General features: G+C 42.3%; 1 protein-coding gene across 5 annotated transcripts in view; it reads right to left on the bottom strand.

The window, feature by feature from the left end:
- Window positions 1-1,154: 1,154 nt before the first annotated feature.
- The window catches only part of PIEZO2 (piezo type mechanosensitive ion channel component 2), a 480,117-nt gene continuing 460,341 nt past the window's right edge, over window positions 1,155-20,930 (bottom strand). For 4 of the 5 annotated variants that reach the window (XM_063653380.1, XM_054461214.2, XM_063653382.1 and 1 more), the window contains 8 exons: window positions 20,489-20,636; window positions 13,002-13,190; window positions 12,559-12,651; window positions 11,098-11,270; window positions 8,648-8,776; window positions 6,120-6,199; window positions 3,615-3,798; window positions 1,156-2,711 (listed from right to left, as the gene is read on the bottom strand). In XM_063653380.1, the coding sequence (XP_063509450.1) occupies window positions 2,459-2,711; window positions 3,615-3,798; window positions 6,120-6,199; window positions 8,648-8,776; window positions 11,098-11,270; window positions 12,559-12,651; window positions 13,002-13,190; window positions 20,489-20,636 (1,249 nt within the window). In that variant the 3' untranslated portion in view covers window positions 1,156-2,458. Of the gene's footprint in view, window positions 2,712-3,614; window positions 3,799-6,119; window positions 6,200-8,647; window positions 8,777-11,097; window positions 11,271-12,558; window positions 12,652-13,001; window positions 13,191-20,488; window positions 20,637-20,930 lie in introns of all 5 variants that reach the window. The other variant, XM_063653383.1, reaches the window with a different exon arrangement.

Consider the following 20,930-nt stretch of genomic DNA (forward strand, 5'->3'; position numbering starts at 1 on the left):
CTGGACATCCACATGCCCATGGCTGGCCCTGTCCTGCAAAGGCAAAACCCCCCAGCATGCAGGGAGTTGCCTCATTTAAGGTTAAGTCTTTGCCCAGGGGATGGCTATGACAATGGCTTGCTGGTGTGGGATCCAAACACCCCTGGCTTAGCTTGGGATAAAGGAAGGGCTACCCCAGTTCCAGGGCTCAGCTGCAACTGCAGCTTCTCTCTGCCTGGTCCTGCCTTCCTCCGTGACCTGTATAATCTGTGATCACTGCCCTAAAATGACCTCATGTGACTGTCTCAGAGTTTATCTCTAGAGAACCCAATCTAAGGTAGCAGCAGGCTGCTTGGCCGGGGTGGGCGCCCTTTGAGCCTTAGCATGTTGTTTAGAGCTTGATGATCCCTGATGGTGTCAGATAGAGGAGGCTTGAGGAGGGTGAGAGACCCATTTGCCCAGGTCTCCCAGCCCCACAGTGGCTGGGCCAGGACCAGAAGCCAGGCTTTGGCATTCTCTGTGTGATTTCCAGTCCAGCACACGCAGTTCTGGAAGGAGTGCCCTCTTTGGCCAGCACTCTTTCCTGCAATATGTTCCTCTCAATGCATCTGGAGGCTTTTGCCTGACACCCTGGAAATCGTTTTCTTGAGGAATATTTCCATTCTGGTATCCTCTGATCTTAACGTTTTCTTCTCATGAGCATTTTCCTATGCCTAATCTTTTCTAAATGAGCTACAATTTGCTTTCTGGAAATTCCTTGTTGACTTTTTTTAAAAGAAAGAACTCACAACCAGATATGTACCATGATTCTTTCTGCTGTTGGGAAATTAGACCTTTATGCAAGAGTTCCGCTAAGTGGTTTGAGTTTATTGTTGCAATGATGGAAGCAGTTTATTTCCACAGGGGGAAGCGTGCTGGCTTTCACCGTGTTAAGAATAAATATGCACTAATTAATTCTGTACAAGACACAACATTATTTGAAGTCTGCTACTTTTTTAAAGCTCCATATTCACTGTAATAGTTTCCTTTTTGGAAATTATTTGTTAGTTGTTTTCTGCTTATATGAGGAAAACAAAACAAAACAGAACCAGCAAGAAGTGGATTCTTATTTCAGTTGATTAAAAAAAAATGTATACTCTATCAAAACAATCCGTTTTCTATTTCATGCAAAAAAGCAAAATAAGGAATATTCTTAAAATGACTTTGCAGGATGTGCTTTATTTTAAGTCAGCCCTGAACCCAAACTACACAGGATCAATTTTTGACATATTCTAGTCCATTCAATGATTCTTCTCAGAAACTGTATCTTAATATGGAATGAAAACTACATTTCAATCATAAATTTTTCATGCCACATTGTTATTTAGTGAAGAGGTTGTATTACCAATAATAATAATTTAAGAAAAGGCCATTTTTATTTCCCCAAGCTCAATATACATATTTCTTTCATAATTATGAACTTAAAAAACCCGTCTCAGATGTAAAAATGTGAATTGGAATATGTAAACTCTTTGATATACCTGAAAAACAGGAAGGAAAATGTCACATACTGGAAAAACCATTGCCTTAAATCATGGAAATGGGAAAAAGCACGTTGAGGGAAGGGGAAGGCAGAAGAGCGGTTCTGACCTCAGTTATTAAAGAGTTACAAAGTATTCTAGGTTCCACTGGGTTGGTCTTTTTACTCTTCTGCCTCATGTCTGTTTGCACAGGAGACCGCAGCCCTCTAGAATGGTTCCCCTCATTGAAGCTGGTCACTGCTGGACCACAACAAAGCAGGTGTACACATCATTTGTTTTGCTGCTTTTTTTTTTTTTTTCCTGAGAAGTCACTGGTGTTTAATGGAAAGGTATCCTATTAGTCCTTGGTTAAGATAAGGCAGTAAGAGTATCACTAATACTATGTTTTTGCTTAGAATGAGGCTGATCCTTCCACTGGTGTCTTCACAGGCAATTAGTTCCCTCTATTTTGCTCCTAGAAACACAGGTAGGAGCTGTCCGCCCCCTATTGCTGTTGCATATTCTGAGTGTGTTGAAGGCTCATCTAGTCTCATCACAGCAGCTTCCCCAGCGGGGATGGAGCGCTGTATATTGCATTGTAGCATCTCTCCAGGAAGTGCACGGTCCCCACAGAGGAAAACACAGGCATCTTTCCTTCTGACTCCTCTTTTGTTTCTCTTAGGGATGGGGCCCGTAAATGATTCCTTCACATGGTCAATCAGAATGCAAGACACTGTTGACTAAAACATAATGCAGGTAGCCCTGATTTCAGAGAAATGGAGTTACAAATAACATTTTCAACAGTGCCTTAACTTGCAAGGTAGCTTTTACTGCAGAAAGATATCAGCTCCTTTTGTCTACCTGTCAGAAGAGAAACAAACCATTTCCATCGAACTAGAAATGCTTAGCTCTTATGAGAATATTGTGCTTTTAAAAAAAATTCAAATGTTAACGTTACTTGCAGTCTGTGTTCTAAGGTTTCAATTTGTTTTTTCTCTAGTCCATTTGATCATTGTCTCTGGTGAGCGATATAGGAATATTAATTTGGCATAGAGATCTTCTTCCAGTTCCAGTTCTCCTGTCTCTCGAACTAAAAAAATATCTGTGCACAACTTCAAAATTCGATCCACATTTGGAAGCTCTTCAAACATGATGGAGTGAGAAATCCCACTGAAGAATTCACGGACAAATTTTCCAATCACAAGGACAACTGAAGCGTATAATCCCATAATACTGAAAAAAACAGTAAGTAGAAATTGCATATAGCAGTTAAATATAGTTAATAAAGAAACACATGTCTAAAAGAAAAAAAATTATTTTCCCTCAAATTCTGTAGCAGAAATAAGCATATCAAATCTTACATTTTTTCCCTTTGGTTAAAAAGTTGACTTTTTATTATAGAATTATTATAAATAGAAAATAGAATTATATGTTACAGAACTGTTAGACTTGAAAAATGAAAGTCCTTTACAATCTCACATTCTGGAAATAATGAGCCATTTCATGTATGAACTTTAGGTGGTTTTATTGCATATATTAAATGCATAAACCATATAATATATTTTGTGGAAGTGTAATTATATATGATTTTCTGTGGCAGGCTCCTTTCCTTTTAGCAATACTGTCTCTCAGATTAATTTTTATAAAATTCTGGGTGGAAATCATTTCTTATGAGGCTAACTTTGAGAAATATAGTATTTTATATTTGTGTCTTGTGGGGATGTGCGTGTCCTAGGATTTAAGCATCAGAACATGATGCGATAGTTCAGAAGTTCAAAAGCGGGATGTCTAATAGGTCCATCTGCTAAGGATTAGAAGGAAATCTAAGCAGAAAAGTGATATTTCTATGCCAATTTATAAATGTAAACATGGGATTGGATTAAACTGTGCCGTAACAGGAAGACATGGAGTAAAGAAGCCATATACCTGGGCTGTGTGAGTCACACTGGGTGTTTTGATCTCTTTGGGACTCTGGTGCCTCATTTTTTGAAATAAAGTGCACACAAGGATGTGTGCATTTTAATACTGAAGCTCTAAAATTAGCGAATTCTAAGAAGATAAAAGGCTTCCCACTCTCAACTTTATATGATACGGAAGTAGACTCTTGTAACTGTGAATTGTTCAATGAGTCCTTACCCATAGCCAGCCAGGAACCCCAGACTTGGGGGACTGACTTTGTCATTGAAGACCACCAGTTCCAGGGCCTGAGAGTTTGGATTGTATATTCTGTTTCCAGTTAGGTTGAGAACCCACCACTCACTGTTATATTTAGTTGTATTGTCTCTGGACAAAATGATGGTAATATCCATGAAATTATTTTCTAGAAGGGTAGAAATGCAAAATTAAGTTGACATGAGAATTTTAGGATTTCATGCACAGCAACAGTTTTCAGATGGCAAAATCTGGTTACTAACTATAGCATAAGGTTCTAGGATGAAAAGGATGCATGGACATACTAGAAGCGTAAATGGGCAAGGAAGAGAGGGCCCTGGGTATGTAAGTGATTTTTCCTTTTCAGTGAGAGAGGTCAGCCGCTGTTGCTACATGGTCATGGCAGCAAAACCACAGGGCAAAAGTGAAGGATCCACCACCTGAGCAGCTGAGCTGATATTCCCAAATGACTCTGTAGACATTTAAAAACCCAAATCGCTGACTTGTGACCGAATCAACCAGTCCATTCATATTACCAGCATTTGTTGCATGTCTCATAGGAGGAAGGCACTCAATTAGGTGCTAAAGGGTTCCAAAATTGCATATAACATTGTTCCTTATCTCCATGGGAAAAGACTGTGTACACAAGCATAATTTATGGGCACATGACAGTCACCATGGGACCAGCATTGACAAGGTCTGTTGGCTTAGAGAGACCACTTCTGGATAGTATGCTCCATGGGTGCTTCACAGAGGAGATAACTTCTGAGCTGAGATTCGCCAAGTGAGAACTTCAATAGGTGAAGGTGGGTGAGGAGGGAAGCTTATTTCAGGAAGAGTGATAGGACACAGCTCAGCAAATCTCTGAGAACCATAATATCGGGTCAGTGATTACTTTTATTGGAGTTTAGGGTGAATGCAAAAGAGTTGTAAAAGATAGGGTAAAAAGCTTGTAGTGACATTGTATAGGTCTTTCTAAGAAGATTCCACTCCTGCCAATGATACTGGTGCTTCCCCTGAGAAACGTGGTGGTGAACTATAAACTAAACTGTGTGAAGGTGGGAACCACATCAGCATCATTTCATACTAAATTCCTAGATCACAGGTGTTCAATCTTTTGGCTTCCCCGGGCCACATTGGAAGAAGAATTGTCTTGGGTCACACAGGAAATGTACTAATACCAAGGATAGCTTGTGAGCTAAAAAAATCCATACAAAAATCTCATAATGTTTTAAGAAAGTTTACAGATTTGTGTTGGGCCATATTCAACACTGTCCTGGGCCACATGCAGCCCATGGGCTGCAGGTTGGACAAGCTTGTCCCAGATGGTAGGAATCCAAGAATGGTACTTGACAAAAAATGTCTATGGCGTGGAAGATGGATCAATGAAGAAGAGTAAGGCACAGCATTATCCTATTAGAGCCAAAGTCCTTTTCAAGGAAGAAGGTAAGCCACGCAGAACACACAGGAACAGGAAGAATGTTGGTTCTGAAGTCGGGAGACAGCTGTAAGGAGGAAACACAGGAGCTTGCAGCACAGAGTCACCTCGGGAAGAGCTTGTGGAGGGACAGAATTATTTCATGGGAAATTACTGATTGTTGAGCAATCTGCACGTCCAGATGAAACATTTCTACCACTATTCCTGACTGAAAGGGAAATAGCAAACTTCTTAATGCATCTTGCAAATACCTTGCAAGAGATACTTATTTACTGCTGAGGAAGAAAGGTGTGTGATGTGGAGCCCGGCCTTTTGCCCATCCCCAGGGCCCTCCATTGGGCCTCTACTAGGCCAATCTCTGTGTGGCTTTCCAACTCTTCACTTATGTCTGCGTCTCTCTAGCTAAACACAGCAGCACGGAGCCCAGGCTCCAGCGCCTGGCCTATTGCCTAGTGCGTAGTGGCCCATGTTGGAGAATGAATGAATGTGTGCCAGATAACTGCACTGGTTTTCCACGTTGTCCAGATCTATACATCTGTTTCTGGTTCAAGCCATGAAGTCAAGCAATTCTTGATAATTAGTAGAATCCAGAAACATGAATTTATACCATCCAAGTTATAGTGGGGAAATTCAATCACTAAAGTGCCTCTAGTGATACTACTAATCCTTGGGCTGAATCAAGTACATTTCATGCTATCGTTTTACTGTTCTTATTGTGAGGGGCAGACATATTTAACAATGTATGAGGCAGTTTCCTGTCAGTAATCTGGCTGCTAATAGAAACAAGTCTATAATCTGATGAATCAGTACTATAAGAAACTTGGTGTGAATATAAGTCAATCAAGTTCCATATCGATGAAAAAGAGAAAATGAAGAATGTGGGCCCCAGCTGAGTGAGTGACTCCTTTGGGCTAGTGAAGGCAGGCAGGGGTTTTATACGTCTGTCACACAGGAAGAGATAACTAGAAAGTGGTTTGATGAAGGCCCAAAACACAAACTGTTGAATAAAACTAGGATTGAAAACAATTCTGAAACAAATTTTTCTTTCTTACCAGATAAAAGTTGCTTTATAGGTTTTGAGTTAGAATCACTAGGTGCTTTCACATAATATGGATAAATCTTTTCTATGGTCCTGTACATTAAGAAAAAAAAGATATAATTACATTTTAGTTGTTCTACCCACCTAAAATTGATTTTTTGTTGTTATTGTTGACCTCGTATCACCAAATAATGGTGAAAGTTTCATATATCTGTACAATGTGTAGACATCATAATTTACGGGTTCCTATTACAATCAAAACTCTCTCATGTGGAGCAAATTCACTGAGCTTTATCTGGATCTGCATGTAAGTCTGTACAACAAGCTGGGTGATGGCTTACAAACAGCCACAGGCCTTTTCCCAATTCTGCAGCTTGTTTCTGAAGTCAAGGGGCACTATTTCTTGCTAGGATCCTCTAATTCTTATCCATTCCATCGAGCACGCTTCAAATTTTAATTTTTAGATTTTCAAACATATCTATAATCAGGCTGATATGGTTTGGTTGTGTCCCCACCCAAATCTCATCTTGAATTGTAGCTCCCGTAATCTCCACGTCATGGGAGGGGCTGGTGGGAGATAATTGGATGATGGGGGCAGGTTTTCCTCCATCATCATGCTGTTCTTGTGATAGTGAATAAGTCTCATGAAATCTGATGGTTTTATAAAGGGCAGTTCCCCTGCACACGCTCCCTTGCCCACCGCCATGTAAGATGTGCCTTTGCTCCTCCTTCACCTTCCGCCATGATTGTGAGGCCTCCCCAGCCGTGTGGAACTGTGAGTCAATTCAACCTCTTTCCTTTATAAATTACCCAGTCTCAGGTATGTCTTTATTAGTGGTATGAGAATGGACTAATACACAAGTAGACTGCATGAATTCATCTAGAGGGGAGTGAGAGGTGAAGAGAGATGGTGGCCTGGACCTCGAGTGACCTCTGCCTCTTACAAGCCCAGTGCCTTGAATACATTCTTGAGTAGATATGCCTTCTCATCTGGGAAGTGATAGGAGAGGATCTGACAGTCTCCAAGGGCCCTTCAACTTTAGTGAGTCGCAAAACATATCTCAGTCTGGGAACACTTCTAAGGCCTGCGCCCTGGTGATCCATATATTCCATGCATTACAATGGGGCCAGGGCAGTCTGGAGGACAAAACTGGGGGCATCACTGGTGGATGCCTGAACTATTTTGTTTAGCAGTTTTAGATCCATATCATTTTTTTCTTGCTAGTTCATATATTAGAATCTAAACATCTCAGCTTGCATCTGTTGGAAGTGGAGTACTTAAGTGGCAGGATAGTATTTTGAGATATATAATATTTTTTTCCCAAATTTCCTTTTACCCCTTGTCCTCCTCAACCCTGTATACTCTACCTGCATTCAGAGACCCAGGGGCAGGATAATAGTAGAAAAGGGTCTCACAGGGCCTTTGTCTGGCTTTTGGTGATTATGGTCAGATAAGAGCAAGGTTTGTCATCTAGAGATGAGATCAGTACTTTTTGGGCCAGGTGGACAGAGAGTGGGGAGGAGAATGTGCTTGACACTAGTGGCTCCCTAAGAAGGGACCCTTGAGCCCCACCTCTTTCCACTGAGATTGAACGAGTGAAGTGGGTACCCACGATCAGGTGGCAGACATGAATGACAAGAGGCCTGGGTCATTTTAGTGCAGTCCCATGTCCCATTCCTGAATAGGGCCCTTGGAGACACCAAGAGCCGAGTACCCCCGGGGCAGGGCAGGGAGAATGGGGTACCACTGGGCATATACTGTATAGGGCCATGTGAACCCAGGTGGACCTGCCAGAGTCCCACACCTCCAAATAGCATGAGAATCAGCATGATGATTTCTAGTGTGCCCCAAAATGGGTCCCAATAGCTGAGGGAGACAGCCACTCTGCAGACTGAAGACAGACCTGGAAGAATAATGTCTGTCTCAATGGAAGCCCAGCGGGCCAGCACTTTCCATGCACTGATGAGCTCCCTGGAGCCTGGCACCATACAAACCCTCATTCATTTGTTTTTATTTATTTATTTATTTTTGAGATGGAGTCTCGCTCTATTGCCCAGGCTGGAGTGCAGTGGCGTGATCTAGGCTCACTGCAAACTCCGCCTCAAGAGTTCAAGCGATTCTCATGCCTCAGCCTCCCGAGTAGCTGGGATTACAGATGTGCACCACCACGCTTGGCTAATCTTTGTATTTTTAGTAGAGACAGGGTTTCACCATGGTGGTCAGTCTGGTCTTGAACTCCCGACCTCAGGGAATCCACCCGTCTCAGCCTCCCAACGTGCTGGGATTACAGGCATGAGCCACCATGCCTGGCCCAAACCCTCATTTGGAACATAGACATAATCCTGGGGACAGTGGACAGAAAACTCCATAGCTGAGATTAAGTTTCTTTAATCTTGCAAAATGGGGCCTCCAAATAGAAATTAACTTTGTGTTACCAAAGAATGAAGTTGCATTCCTCATACACATGAATCTGTAGATGGACATTTTGTACCAGCTGCATATACCTAACAAAGCTCTATTAGTAGGAAAAATACACTTACACTGGTGTTTTTGAACTTTCTGTGCTGTTGCCCGCTATCATTTTAGCGATATTCTTTCGAGTAATATTTTTAAGAGGAAAAGAAAGCTTATCTGTTGCTATTTCCGATTTTGCACCCAGACTTAAGTTTCTGTGAAGAAAAAAAAAGCTTAATGTCAGTGATTATTCAGAAGTCTGGAAAAGAGATTTACAACATATTTAACTCTTAATTTGATTAATGTCACCACGTTTTCATTGGGTCCACAATTGTCAATCCCGACCCTTTCAGTCTACTTCACCTCAATGCTCAGCTTCTTAGACAATCGAGTTAATAGAACCCAAGGAGGCCACAGACACTTTTAAAACAGAGTTGAAGGTGAGAAAGAGGAGGAACCTGCTGACCAAAAGGGAACCCATCTTGATGTTTTAATATGAGTTTCTAAAATAGTCTTATATCAACCCAATGATGTTAGTCTCCACGGCAATAAACAAACTCCATGTGTTAAAAAGAATATTCAGTCAGAAATTGAATTTTAATTGTTTTGTTGTTTTGTTTTGTGTTTTTTTTTTGGGTAGCTCTTTAAAGAAAAGGCTAGAAAGTAAATTTTTGGTAATTTGTACAGAATCAGATATGAGGAATTTGGGACACTTAAAAGGAGAAAATGGGATTGAAGGAGTTCTTTACATTCTGAACAGCCCCACTTTGAATTTTTTTTTAACTGTTTCCTTGTAAATGTTAGATGCCAGAAGGCATTCTTCTGTACCTGTCATGCTTCTTTCTTAATTCTAACTAACAAGTTGGTCTCATGGACCCAAATGAACCTACTACTTGCCTGCCCAAATAAGCTTGCTTAGGGTTCTAAATCTCAAAACTGTGATGAAAGAACTAAGTTAATCAACTAGTGTATTATGTTGAGGTTCCCAAAACTGCATCACTAAACTGTTGGGCTTTGGATGCAATATTTGGATGTGAGAACTTCTGCTAAGATATGCTCTTTCTACCAACACAAGGAAAAACAAAGCAGGGGCCACGTGCTGGCCACTGGCTCAGGCTGGGCAGAGAGGACTCTCACGTCTCTCCCTTCGGAGACAGTCAAGCTGCCCTCGCATCTCACACCTGGGAAGGGGGTCAGGTAGGGCTTCCCTAGTATTGGTGGAATGCAAGTGATAATCTGGGCCTCCAGAGGCTGCAATTTCTTTTTCTTTCTTTTTTTTTTTTTTTTTTTTTGAGATGAAATCTTGCTCTGTCACTGCAACCTCTGCGTCCCCAGTTAAAGCGATTCTCCTGCCTCAGCCTCCTGAGTAGCTGGGATTACAGGCATGTGCTACTACCTCCCGGCTGATTTTTGTATTTTTAGTAAAGACGGAGTTTCGCCATGTTGGCCAGGCTGGTCTCAAACTCCTGGCCTCAAGTGATCTGCCCATCTCGGTCTCCCAAAGTGCCAGGATTACAGGTGTGAGCCACCACAATCGGCCTGAAATTTATCATTAAGACCAAACTTCAGCCTTTCGTGAAAGTTGTAAAATTCACCCAGACTGTTTCATTTTGTAAATCATCACCTTGACTCTCTTCTCTCTACCCTCTCTTGCTCACAGAACTCAGTCAGCCTTTCTTTAAAAACAAGTTATTATCTAGAATAATCCAACTTTTAAATATTTATAAATATTATAAATATTTATATTTATAATAAATATGATTTATTTGGATTTCAATTTATAAGGAGCAGGATATTGATTTTTTTGGAGATTTATAGTTACATTCAAAAATTTGTTTGTATTGAAACAATTTTAGATTTTCTAAAAACCACATATTAATTTAAATCAACTTTCAAATCACTTGATGCTCTGCCTTCGTTTCTAGTGTTTATGTGAAAGCACGTGGCCAGTTCTTGCTGCATCAGAGCTAGGAACGGCCTTTCTGTCTCAGGTGGGCATAATTCACTTCCTTTTCCATGGAAGATTATGGACAGTGAAATGTAAGATGCATGAGGAAAACCTAAGTGGAGAGGCTCCCTGTGGTAGATTTATAATAGTGCTGTAAGTGATGCACGAGGGAGGTGTTCAGAGTAATACTATTTTGCATTATAGTAAGAAACATTTGAAATTTAAGTGTTAATTGTTTCACCAATTGTACATTAAGGTAATAAAATACAGTGGATTTTGAAATGCAAAAATAAAAAACAACAACAACAACAAAAACCCCAAAACCAAAAAACTAAAGTTAGCTAAAAACTACAAAAAAGGAAAACTGAGAAGTTCTTAGTCTGGTTAGTGATTCCTAGGCAAGTCATTATTTAATAAACAAAAATGTTAGCTTTGGCATTGAAGGTAAGTTCCCAAGGCTATAATGATAAAGTAAGATCCACATTAATCTAAAGTTTCCGTTCTTCCATCCCACCACACCCTCCATCCCCCAACTCCATGTTTAGACTGGGGAAAGGGATAAATTATACATGGAAATACAGTAACTACCTCTGAATACTCCATGAAAAAACAACAGAGAAGCTACTATTGGGGTCCAGGAGTTCGTGTATCATTTTCTGCTTACTGGGTGGGCTGATGGTCCACAAAGAATTTGAGTTTCCTTCCAGTTCTGCTACTGTTATGTCTTCTTTTTCATAATTTTCCAGAAATTGCATAGCACCCTGTATGTGCACAAATGCACATGCATAAATAGATTATATGCATCATGCTGTATAAAGAAAGCAGTCACTCTTCCTTTTAACTGGCAGTATGGAAAAGGTTTCTCCCTTTGAAGGGAATATTTTTATAACGGATGGTCTTGAGTGTTCCATCGCACTAATTTGGCTTCCTTACCCACAGGTATGGGCAGTTTCCAGTTACATTACCCAATCCCAGCGGTTGCTACCATCAATACAGCTATGGAATCATTCCAGTTAAACAATAAAGGAAAAACAGATAATTTAGTGTCATTTTTTCCTTTCCACCAAAAAGGAAATTTATCACCTATGGGGGAACGTCTCTCTGATAAGAGAGACAAAACAATCTGCTCAGGACATCCCAACCCTCTCTGAAGAACTGCTCATTGTTCCAGATTAGTTTTGACAGTGTGCATTATAGGTGATAATTTTACAGAAGAAAGAAGCATCTCCTTCCTATTCACTCTCTTAAATAAAAAAAAATTATTTGTAAGACAAATTTTAATGATGAGGATTATGTTATATTATTAAAAGTGTGGAATATAGACAAGAGAATAACATCAGCCACCCTTCTGCTACCAGAACATAATTGTTGTGTTAAGTTTTAGGGGATGTATTTCTTATTTTTTGTAATTTTAAAAATAATAGCCTTTTTAAAATTTATGTTTTAGCTTGAGAAATTGTCATGTCATTTATAGTCTCTAATGAATTTTTTAATTACAAAATAAGTTGCTTAGAAAATCTTTGGACAACATGACACGTAAATAAAATGAAAAGTAGAAGCTCCTTCTCCTATTATGACCACTCTAGGGTATCTTGCCAATCAAATTCATGTAATACATCTGCCTTAATTTCCTCAACCAGCTCCTGTTTGCTGAACCGCAAATTGCCTCCAGTTCTGCTAATGCAGAGAATGCACTCATAAGCCAGTGCCTAGATAGAGCATTCTCATATTCTGAATTACTTCTTAGGACAGATTCCCAGAGTAGGCCTACTAGTCAAGAGATGAATATATACCACAATTCAAAAAGTTAAACAATTTTTAAAATGGATCAATATTTAAATGTTTATTACCACTAATGTCCAACAACATAGACATAACTTCTTAGATTATCAAAGTAGCCAGTGGCCAGGAATCTGCTGTATGTAACTGATAAACCCTGAAAAATCCTCCTTCCCACCACCTGAAGCCATGGCAAAGCATTAAATGACAATGAGTGAACTTCCCTAGATGAGAGGTTTTCACAGAAATCTACTATAGGGATTTACTTACGGTGTCCCTAGAAAAAGCTTGTATAAATTTGTTAAAGTTCTGCTGGTCCATAACTTTCAACTGGCTTTGTTGGGCACTCATTGTGAAAATAGGCTGGAAAACAAAGAGAACAGTGTTGTCAATATTCCCCAGCTCTTCTCTGCATCCTGAGTCAAAAGAAAAACATTTATGTAGGATATCAGCCCATTTATGTAGGATATGTTTATCCCATGATAAATGGCATCTGAGATCTCTTTTTGGAGTGATTATTCCTGTGCTCAAGACCAGAGGGGAACTAGTCTATCAATGTCTTCTGCACCTCATTCATACATAATGTATTTGCTGAACAGTCAATTGCTAACAGCGGGGTTGGCAGCCCATAACTAAACACCCTACAGGCAGCTATCATAAAGGAGTGTGGCGTGGGGCAAGGCTCTGGTAGGTGGGGTATGCACGGAGATCACCTGATACCCTCCCAGGGTAATTGTGACGGAGACGTCCAGGGGCTGGTTGATGACCCCAGCCACAGATTTGATCAAAGACATGAAGAGAAGAGGAAACCAGACAATGCAGATGAGCAAGACGATGATCATTCCTCCCATGCCATACTTCACCACTTTCTTCTTCTTCTGGCCCCGCGGCTGAGGGTATCTCTGTAACAGAGAGTTCAGACAAGGCTCAGGCTCAGGCTCAGGTGCTTTCCCGCAGGCACTGGAATTGGGGGAGGGCGAGTGCTCTTCCTGTGGTGCTGGGAACATGGATTTGGCCCTGAATCTTCTCTGTTTGCTCTGAAATGGGGATAGCAGCCTTGTCCCAATCTCAAAATGCAGTTAGGTAGTGATGTGAAGCTGTCCTGAGGTCGCTCCAATACCCCCTGGTGGTTCCACAGGGGCCAACAGGACTTGAGCGGCCTTCTCCCTTCAAGACTGGGTGGGTTTTGCTGGTGATGAACTCCTGGACCAAGGGATCAAGTATCCGGCCGAATGAACCTTCTGGTTTTAAGGGATTATGTGAGAGAAAGATACTTTACTTTTAATTCCTGAATATTTAAAATCTGTGCCTTTCAGTTGACCCTTCCCTGCCCTTGGAGGGTGGAAAAACATGATTTTTAATTGAATTCGTGATATGTGTTGTTAAAGACAATGTTGTTCGAGACCTAAAGTAAGATTTGTGTGATTAGAAGAGCCCCCTCTGGGCGCTGGCTGCAGGGAGTGGGGAGGGGCAGGTGCGTGTTGCAGGGGCTCACTCTCCTACAGGAGCCTGTGCACCGGTAAGGCTGGGAGCACTTCTGTTTGCTTTAATATAGATTCATGAAGGACCCACTAAGCCCCCTGCTTAGAGACTATGGACAAGTGGAAGTTGGAGCTGTGCTGTCTGGCATTGAACCTGCTTCTGATCTACATGTGTGTTCTTTCTTCAGTGTTGCTGCTCCATGACCTCTGCCCTTTCAGGGTTACCCCTCAGGCCAAGCTACATGCAGAACATGGGGTCAACCCCACTCCCTGACTTGGCAATGTGATTTATCTTCAAGAGGGATCCATTCATTTCAGCAGATTAAGGTAAGGAAAAACAATCTACCATTTACCCATAGGCACTAGCCATAGATTACAAACCAGGAGAGAGACCTGGGAGTCAGTACAGGACATGACTACAGTGGCTTTTACAAGCCTGGACACTAAGTGCCAAAGATGGTGCCGGAAACATGAGAATGGAGGCTTGACTGGGTGGTGGGCCAGGGCCAGTGCGTAGTGCACTCTGCATTCAGTGTGCATAAGGCAATGCACCCTATGGTTCTGCACTATGGAGATTGCATGAAGTTCAGATGGTAGCAGTGCATTTTGATATTTTTGCACTGGCATTTGATACTGTTGACTATTTTCAACAGCATCAAATACGGATAGCAGTAGCAGTGTATTTTGATTTTTTTCCCAATTTTCTATATTGAAAGGAAGACTAGGGTCCCATATTTTAAAATATGAAATATATATTCACATATATATATACACACATACATGCTTCCACACATATATATGCAAACAAGTGTATAGATTTGCTCTTTCATTATTTTCTCAGTGAGGCAAATTTAGATCATAGGCCACTCCTCTCCAACAGCACCCACACTGGATCATGAAAGTTTTGCAAGTTAAAAAAGATTAATGTATCTCTGCCAAGGGCGGTTTTAGTCTGTTCCACCTGAAGTGGGACCACATTGGTTCCTCTCCTGAAGGCCAGTCTCTTTGAGGTTCATCTCAAAAATTCCCAGAGGCTCCTCCCTCGTTCTGCTCAGCCCTCACACTGCCTTTCCAGGGGAGAACAGGGGAAAGGCCTCTTGATCCATCTCAAATTATGCAGCCAATTTTCCTCTCCTCTCGAAATTTTCTCCCTCCCTCCCTTCCTCCCTCCCTTGCTTCCTTTTTCTTTCCTTCCTTCCTTCTTTCTCTCTCTCTTTCTCTTTCTCTCTCTCTCTGTCTTTCCTCTTTTTTCTTTTCTTTTTTTTTTTTTAGACGGAGTCTTGCTCTGTCGCCCAGGCTGGAGTGCAGTGGCGCGATCTTGGCTCACTGCAAGCTCCGCCTCCTGGGTTCATGCCATTCTCCTGCCTCAGCCTCCCAAGTAGCTGGGACTACAGGCGCCCGCCACCACGCCTGGCTAATTTTTTTGTATTTTTAGTAGAGACGGGGTTTCACTGTGTTAGCCAGGATGGTCTCAATCTCCTGGCCTTGTGATCTGCCCGCCTCGGCCTCCCAAAGTGCTGGGATTACAAGCGTGAGCCACTGCGCCCGGCCTGTTTTTTTTTTTTTTTTTTCTTGATGGAGTCTTGCTGTCGCCCAGGCTGGGGTGCAGTGGTAAAATCTCAGCTCACTGCAACTTCCACCACCTGGGTTCGAGAGATTCTCATGCCTCAGCCTCTCAAGTAGTTGGGACTACAGGCGCACATCACCACACCCGAGTAATTTTTTGTATTTTTAGTAGTGACAGGGTTTCACCATGTTGGCCAAGCTGGTCTTGAACTCCTGACTTCAAGTGATCTACCTGCCTCAGCCTCCCAAAGTGCTGGGATTACAGGCGTGAGCCACTACATTCAGCCTCCCCTCCCTTGTCAAAGGCATTGTCCCCTTCCTGTCCTGTGCTGCTCCATTACCGCTTTCCTAGGCCATTCAACTCTTTCTTTTTTATTTTTTGAGATAGTGTCTTGCTCTGCTGCCCTGAGATAGTCTCTTGCTCTGCTGCCCAGACCAGAGTGCAGTGTCGTGATCATGGCTCACTGCAGCCACTGGTAACTCAGCTCCTCACTGTGCTTCCTGCTTGGTGTTCCTGTTGCACTGCATTTCCAATCAGCTTCCTGAAATGTTCTGGAAAGTGGTGCATGGAAGTGATGGTATAAGCAGAATAAGAGTGAGTGGCCTGCACTGTGTGTGCTCACACCAACATTTTGCCTTTCAGGTTATTGCTCTTGCTTCATAAAGTGTGTTTGTAAAGCCCCTGCAGCCTGTGACATTCAATGTGGAATCATACCCAGGAAGAGTTACTGTTAAGAGCAGCTTATTATTCCACTTCATTCCAGACAGGGGATCAATAATAGTAACTTTTCAGACTAGTGCTAACCAGGGCCAGATTCATTCAGACTCCCCAGTATCACCTCCCACTTACCTAAGTGTCTCAGGAAGTTTTGCCGTGGATGATCTCAAAGGCTAATATCCTGAAGTAGCCATTGGTTTGGCATAGAACGGAAGTATATACTTGAGTAGCTGTGATATATTAAAATGAGGCTTCTTATTTCTTTAAAATAAAAAGGTAATTTAAGTCTTTGTTGGCATGCATGCCTCGAGTTATAGGCCAGAACGAGCCTTCCCTCATTGGGAGGCAGGGCGGTGGCTGCAACCACCTCATGACAGTGTGAAAAATGTCATCTAGTGGCTCCAAGGCAGTGAGCTGAAGAACAGGGCAGCTGCCGCTTCTTCCAGCAAACATGGTCTTGCATCCGTGTAGATGGTCACACTGGGTGGGATCATTCAGGGGCTTTTGTGATTTGGAAACCCCCTTTCTAAGCACCGTGACCTGTTCGCCCAAGTGAAACAGCGTCTCACTGTCAGTTTCCCGAGCCTTCTGGCAGCTCTTGTACCTAAAGGGCCTTGTCTTCCCATGCTCTCGGCAGAGGAGCTCCCCCATCTTATGGAGAACGCAGGCTGCTGGCACAGGATTGCTCCTTACTGGCCTCTCCTCCTCCTGCCCTTTCGGCAGGATGGTGATGGCTCTTTGCCACAACTGACTCGCTCACTTGTGCCTCTGACTCTACAATCTCCAGACCCCCATCAGAACTTCCTGATACTAGAATTTTTACTAATTTCTTCTGGCTTTTCCTTACCATCTCCAGAGAGGTCCAAACACTCTCCATTTTGAAATTATCCTCTGGGCTTGTTTCTCTTTAGAACTAATCATCTCTCTGTGCCCTTGTTGGGCTTGATCCCTCCAAGACGCTGCCTCCAGTGAGCTCCTAAGTCCCTGCAGTTCTGTGTCAGCACCCATCCTAACTTTGAAACTGATTGTGCAAAGATCACCAGCAATCTGGTGAATGTAAGATTCAACATCTATTCTCAGTACTCACGTATCCCAAACTCTACATATTTGGCTTCTTGAATTTCTCTTCTCTCTCTGGGTCTAAAAATGTGGAAGGAATGAATAGATGAGGATAGAAGAGTAGGATAGAAGGTAAACCAGGAAAGAACCAGTAGCTTAAGCTCCAGAGAGTCAGAGACAAGAGAGGATGAGTGGATCTATTTCAGGTAGCCAGGACAGCATAGGGAGGTACTGAGATATGTGCATTTGTAAATAGCCAACTCTTTTTAGTTGTTGCTCAACAAACATTTACTGCGTGTCTAGGTTCAGGGTATTAAGTGATTCCTAGACCATATATGGATGAACAGACACTGAGCTTGCCATCACAGAGCTGATAATAGAGAGAAAAAGAGACAACAAGCCCCAATGTGGTAAGTACTAAGGGTTGTTGGGGCCCACAGTGAAAGATGGGGTCTAGACTTGAGGGGTTAGGGCAGGTCCATGGAAACAGAGGTGTCTACATTGGCATCTGGAGGTTGGGAAGGAGTTAGGCAATGAGGAGGTGGAGAGGATGTTTCAGACAGTGCAAAGATGTGTCAAGGCCTTATCTAGCGAATAAAGATATGATCTTTATTCAACGGATGGCAAAAGATCCACTGAATAACTCCCTGTAACAGTGGAGGAGAGGAGACAAGGGTCAGGGCAAAGGACCTAGGAACCAAGATAAAAATGTAGATGCTTTCCCTGTACCCAGTCAACTTACACTCTTCCATTAGCTCTCTGTTTCAGACCTACGCCCTACCTTCCTGAGGCTCTCAAAGTATCACGTGCCCCTCTGCCAAAGAATCTGTCATATATATTGCATTTATTTATGTCACCATTTTATTTTTCTTCACCTTTTATTTTGAGTTCAGGGGTACATGTGCAGGATGTGCAGGTTTGTCACATAGTTAAACGTGTGCCATGGTGGTTTGCTGCACAGATCATCTCATCACCTAGGTATTAAGCCCAGTGTCCATTAGCCATTCTTCCAGATGCTCTTCCTCCTCACTCCCCCCAACCCATGACAGGCCCGCCCCAGTGTGTGTTGTTCCACCCCACGTGTCCATGTGTTCTCATCATTCAGCTTCTGTCACCATTTTATTAACACCTGTTTCTGTCCACTGAGCCATCAGTTCCGTGATGGCGGGGCATTGCATGTTTGGGTCACCACTCTACTCTCATGCTTAGCAGAGTTCTGGGCACGTAAGAATGTGCTTAGTCAATGTTTACAGTAGGCTGCAAAAATAAAGGCCTCAAATTCATCTCAATCCTGTAGGCATGACCCTTTGCAACATGACTTTGCCAACCCCATCATTTTCTCCATCCCTTTGGATCTAGGCTGGCCTTTAAACTTGCTCCAAGTAGAAGAATGTGGTAGAAGCACTGGTGGTGGAACTCTGAGCCTAGGCCTCACAGGGCTTTGCAGGTTTCCCTCTCGTTCTCTTGGAATGTGCCGCCACCAGGGGAAGAAGCCTGGGCTTGTCTCCCTAAGGATGAGCGAATACATGGAGAGAGAGGCCTGACTAAGAGCCAGATGCAACCTGCAGGCATCTGAGTGACACCATCGAATAACACCAAATTGGACCACCAGACGATAGCAGCCACAGGACCGACCCCAGGCAAGACTGTCCAGTGGAGCCCAGCCCAAACTGCTGACCCACATAATTGTGAGCAAATAAAGTGATTGTTTATTTTATTTTACTTTATTTTATTTTATTTTACTTTAAGTTCCAGGATACATGTGCAGAATGTGCAGGTTTGTTACATAGGTATACATGTGCCATGGTGGTTTGCTGCACCTATCAACACATCATCTAGGTTTTAAGCCCCCCATGCGTTAGGTATTTGTCCTAATACTCTCCCTCCCCCTGCCCCCTACCCCCTGACGCCCTGGTGTGTGATGTTCATGTGTTCTCATTGTTCAGCTCCCGCTTATGAGTGAGAACATTCGGTGTTTGGTTTTCTGTACCTGTGTTAGTTTGCTAAGAATGATGGCTTCCACCTTCATCCATGTATCTGCAAACGACATGATCTCATTCTTTTTTATGGCTGCATAGTATTCCATGGTGTGTATGTGCCCCAATTAAAGAGTTGTTTTTTAAACCACTGTATTTGGAGACAGTTTGTTAGCAACAACAGACAACTGATATATCTGTTGAATGAGTGATTCCAGGGTCTGAAGTAGACTTAGGGTAGAGGTTTCATGAGTCCCCTGTGTGTGATCCTTTGCGTGTACTTTGGGGTAGCTTTGGTTGTTAGAAATTCCTTATATTCCATTGAAACATACTGGAGCTTTTGCCTACTTGTCTTAATTCTGTTTTTCTTAAGTCTCGCAAATTAATTTCAATTTCTCATCTCTTTCCAACATTTCAAATTGTTAAAAACATCTACTTTTTCTGCACACGTACCCCTATTTTTTTTTCTACTTTAGACCAAACAATCCCTAGTTCTTCCTACTTTTCCTTGTGTGTCAGGATTTCCAGACCCTTTGTCACCCTAGTTGCTACCCTCAATGTTCCTTTGATAGAGAGGCTCTCATATTCTGGCATCCTGTCAACTCCTCTGCTCCTTAGAAATTAGGACAAGCAAATATGATTTTAAGTGTATTGCCAGCCCCATCTCCCTCACTTCACAAACCCATAAACACAGAGACTACAGTACAACAGGCCCCATGACTGTAACGCTGAAATTCCCAGGGAAAGCTGCAGAACACACCAGGAATGATACAGAGGAGGCTTTTTCAAGGAGGGTATTTTGAGACAGGAAAGAAAGATATTTCATACCACCCCAGCTAATGTTTTTTGGGTATTCCTATTGCTCTTATGCAACAGACTCTTCTTTCATATATTAAACTTTTGAGAAGTGCAATAAATAATAGTAATCTACACATACTTAAACCGTAGTATTCAGCCTAGCAGAATAAGCAGATATTTGCACTTCAGTTTTCTTTGCACAAAGAGGTTAAATTGTCTATCCCTCTTCAAAAAGTGAGTCAGAAGTAAGCATGAGTCCAAGCCACCACCAGCCCCACTTTTCTCTATAACATCACATTCCTTTCTGCTCCCAAAGGAGCCATTTAAGAGTTGTTGGGATATATCAAGCAATATACCATTTTTTAAAAATAACTACAATATGAAGTTGCCGAAAGAAGAAAACATCTGGATGCTATTGACGACTATGACGGCAGTAAGTCTAAATTCCCAACTCTAGTGGGTTGGAAATCACTGGGACATTTATAGGTTGTGGTAGTTTTTGCCTCATGCCTTCATTGTGAGCAGAAGCTCACATTCATCTTATAACCAGCCTGTATCTAAGAGAAGCAGACAGGAATAAGGCACATCTCCTGGCTTCTTACCTTCTCCGACTCCCGCCAACACTTCAGGATGAATATGTGAGCATAGATGTCCTCCACACAGATCCAGCTGGACAGGCTCAAGGTTGTGTCCGTCCACACCCAGTCCATCACTGCCCTCAGCTCAGTCAAAAAGGGCACGAGGCGAAACCTGGCAGGAAACACATCTCATCAGAGAGACATTCGTGGGGGGCCCCCACCACCCTGCTCACCCAGGAGCTCAAGCAGTTCCTTAACTGCTTTAACCTCATGACTAAGAAACAATTCTCCAGGTGACCCTTCCAGTAAAACCCAACTTGGAACACAACTGCTTTTCATTATAAGTCGAATCTATGGATTTGTATTTTTTCATTCTTTTCCTTTTCTCTGATGATCATAACCAACTGGGATCTCCCTTTTAAATAAGTGTGAAGGTGACTCAGCTTCTTTCACATTTATTTGTTCA

The sequence above is a fragment of the Pongo pygmaeus genome, chromosome 17, assembly GCF_028885625.2.
Source record: "Pongo pygmaeus isolate AG05252 chromosome 17, NHGRI_mPonPyg2-v2.0_pri, whole genome shotgun sequence".
NCBI lineage: Eukaryota > Metazoa > Chordata > Mammalia > Primates > Hominidae > Pongo > Pongo pygmaeus.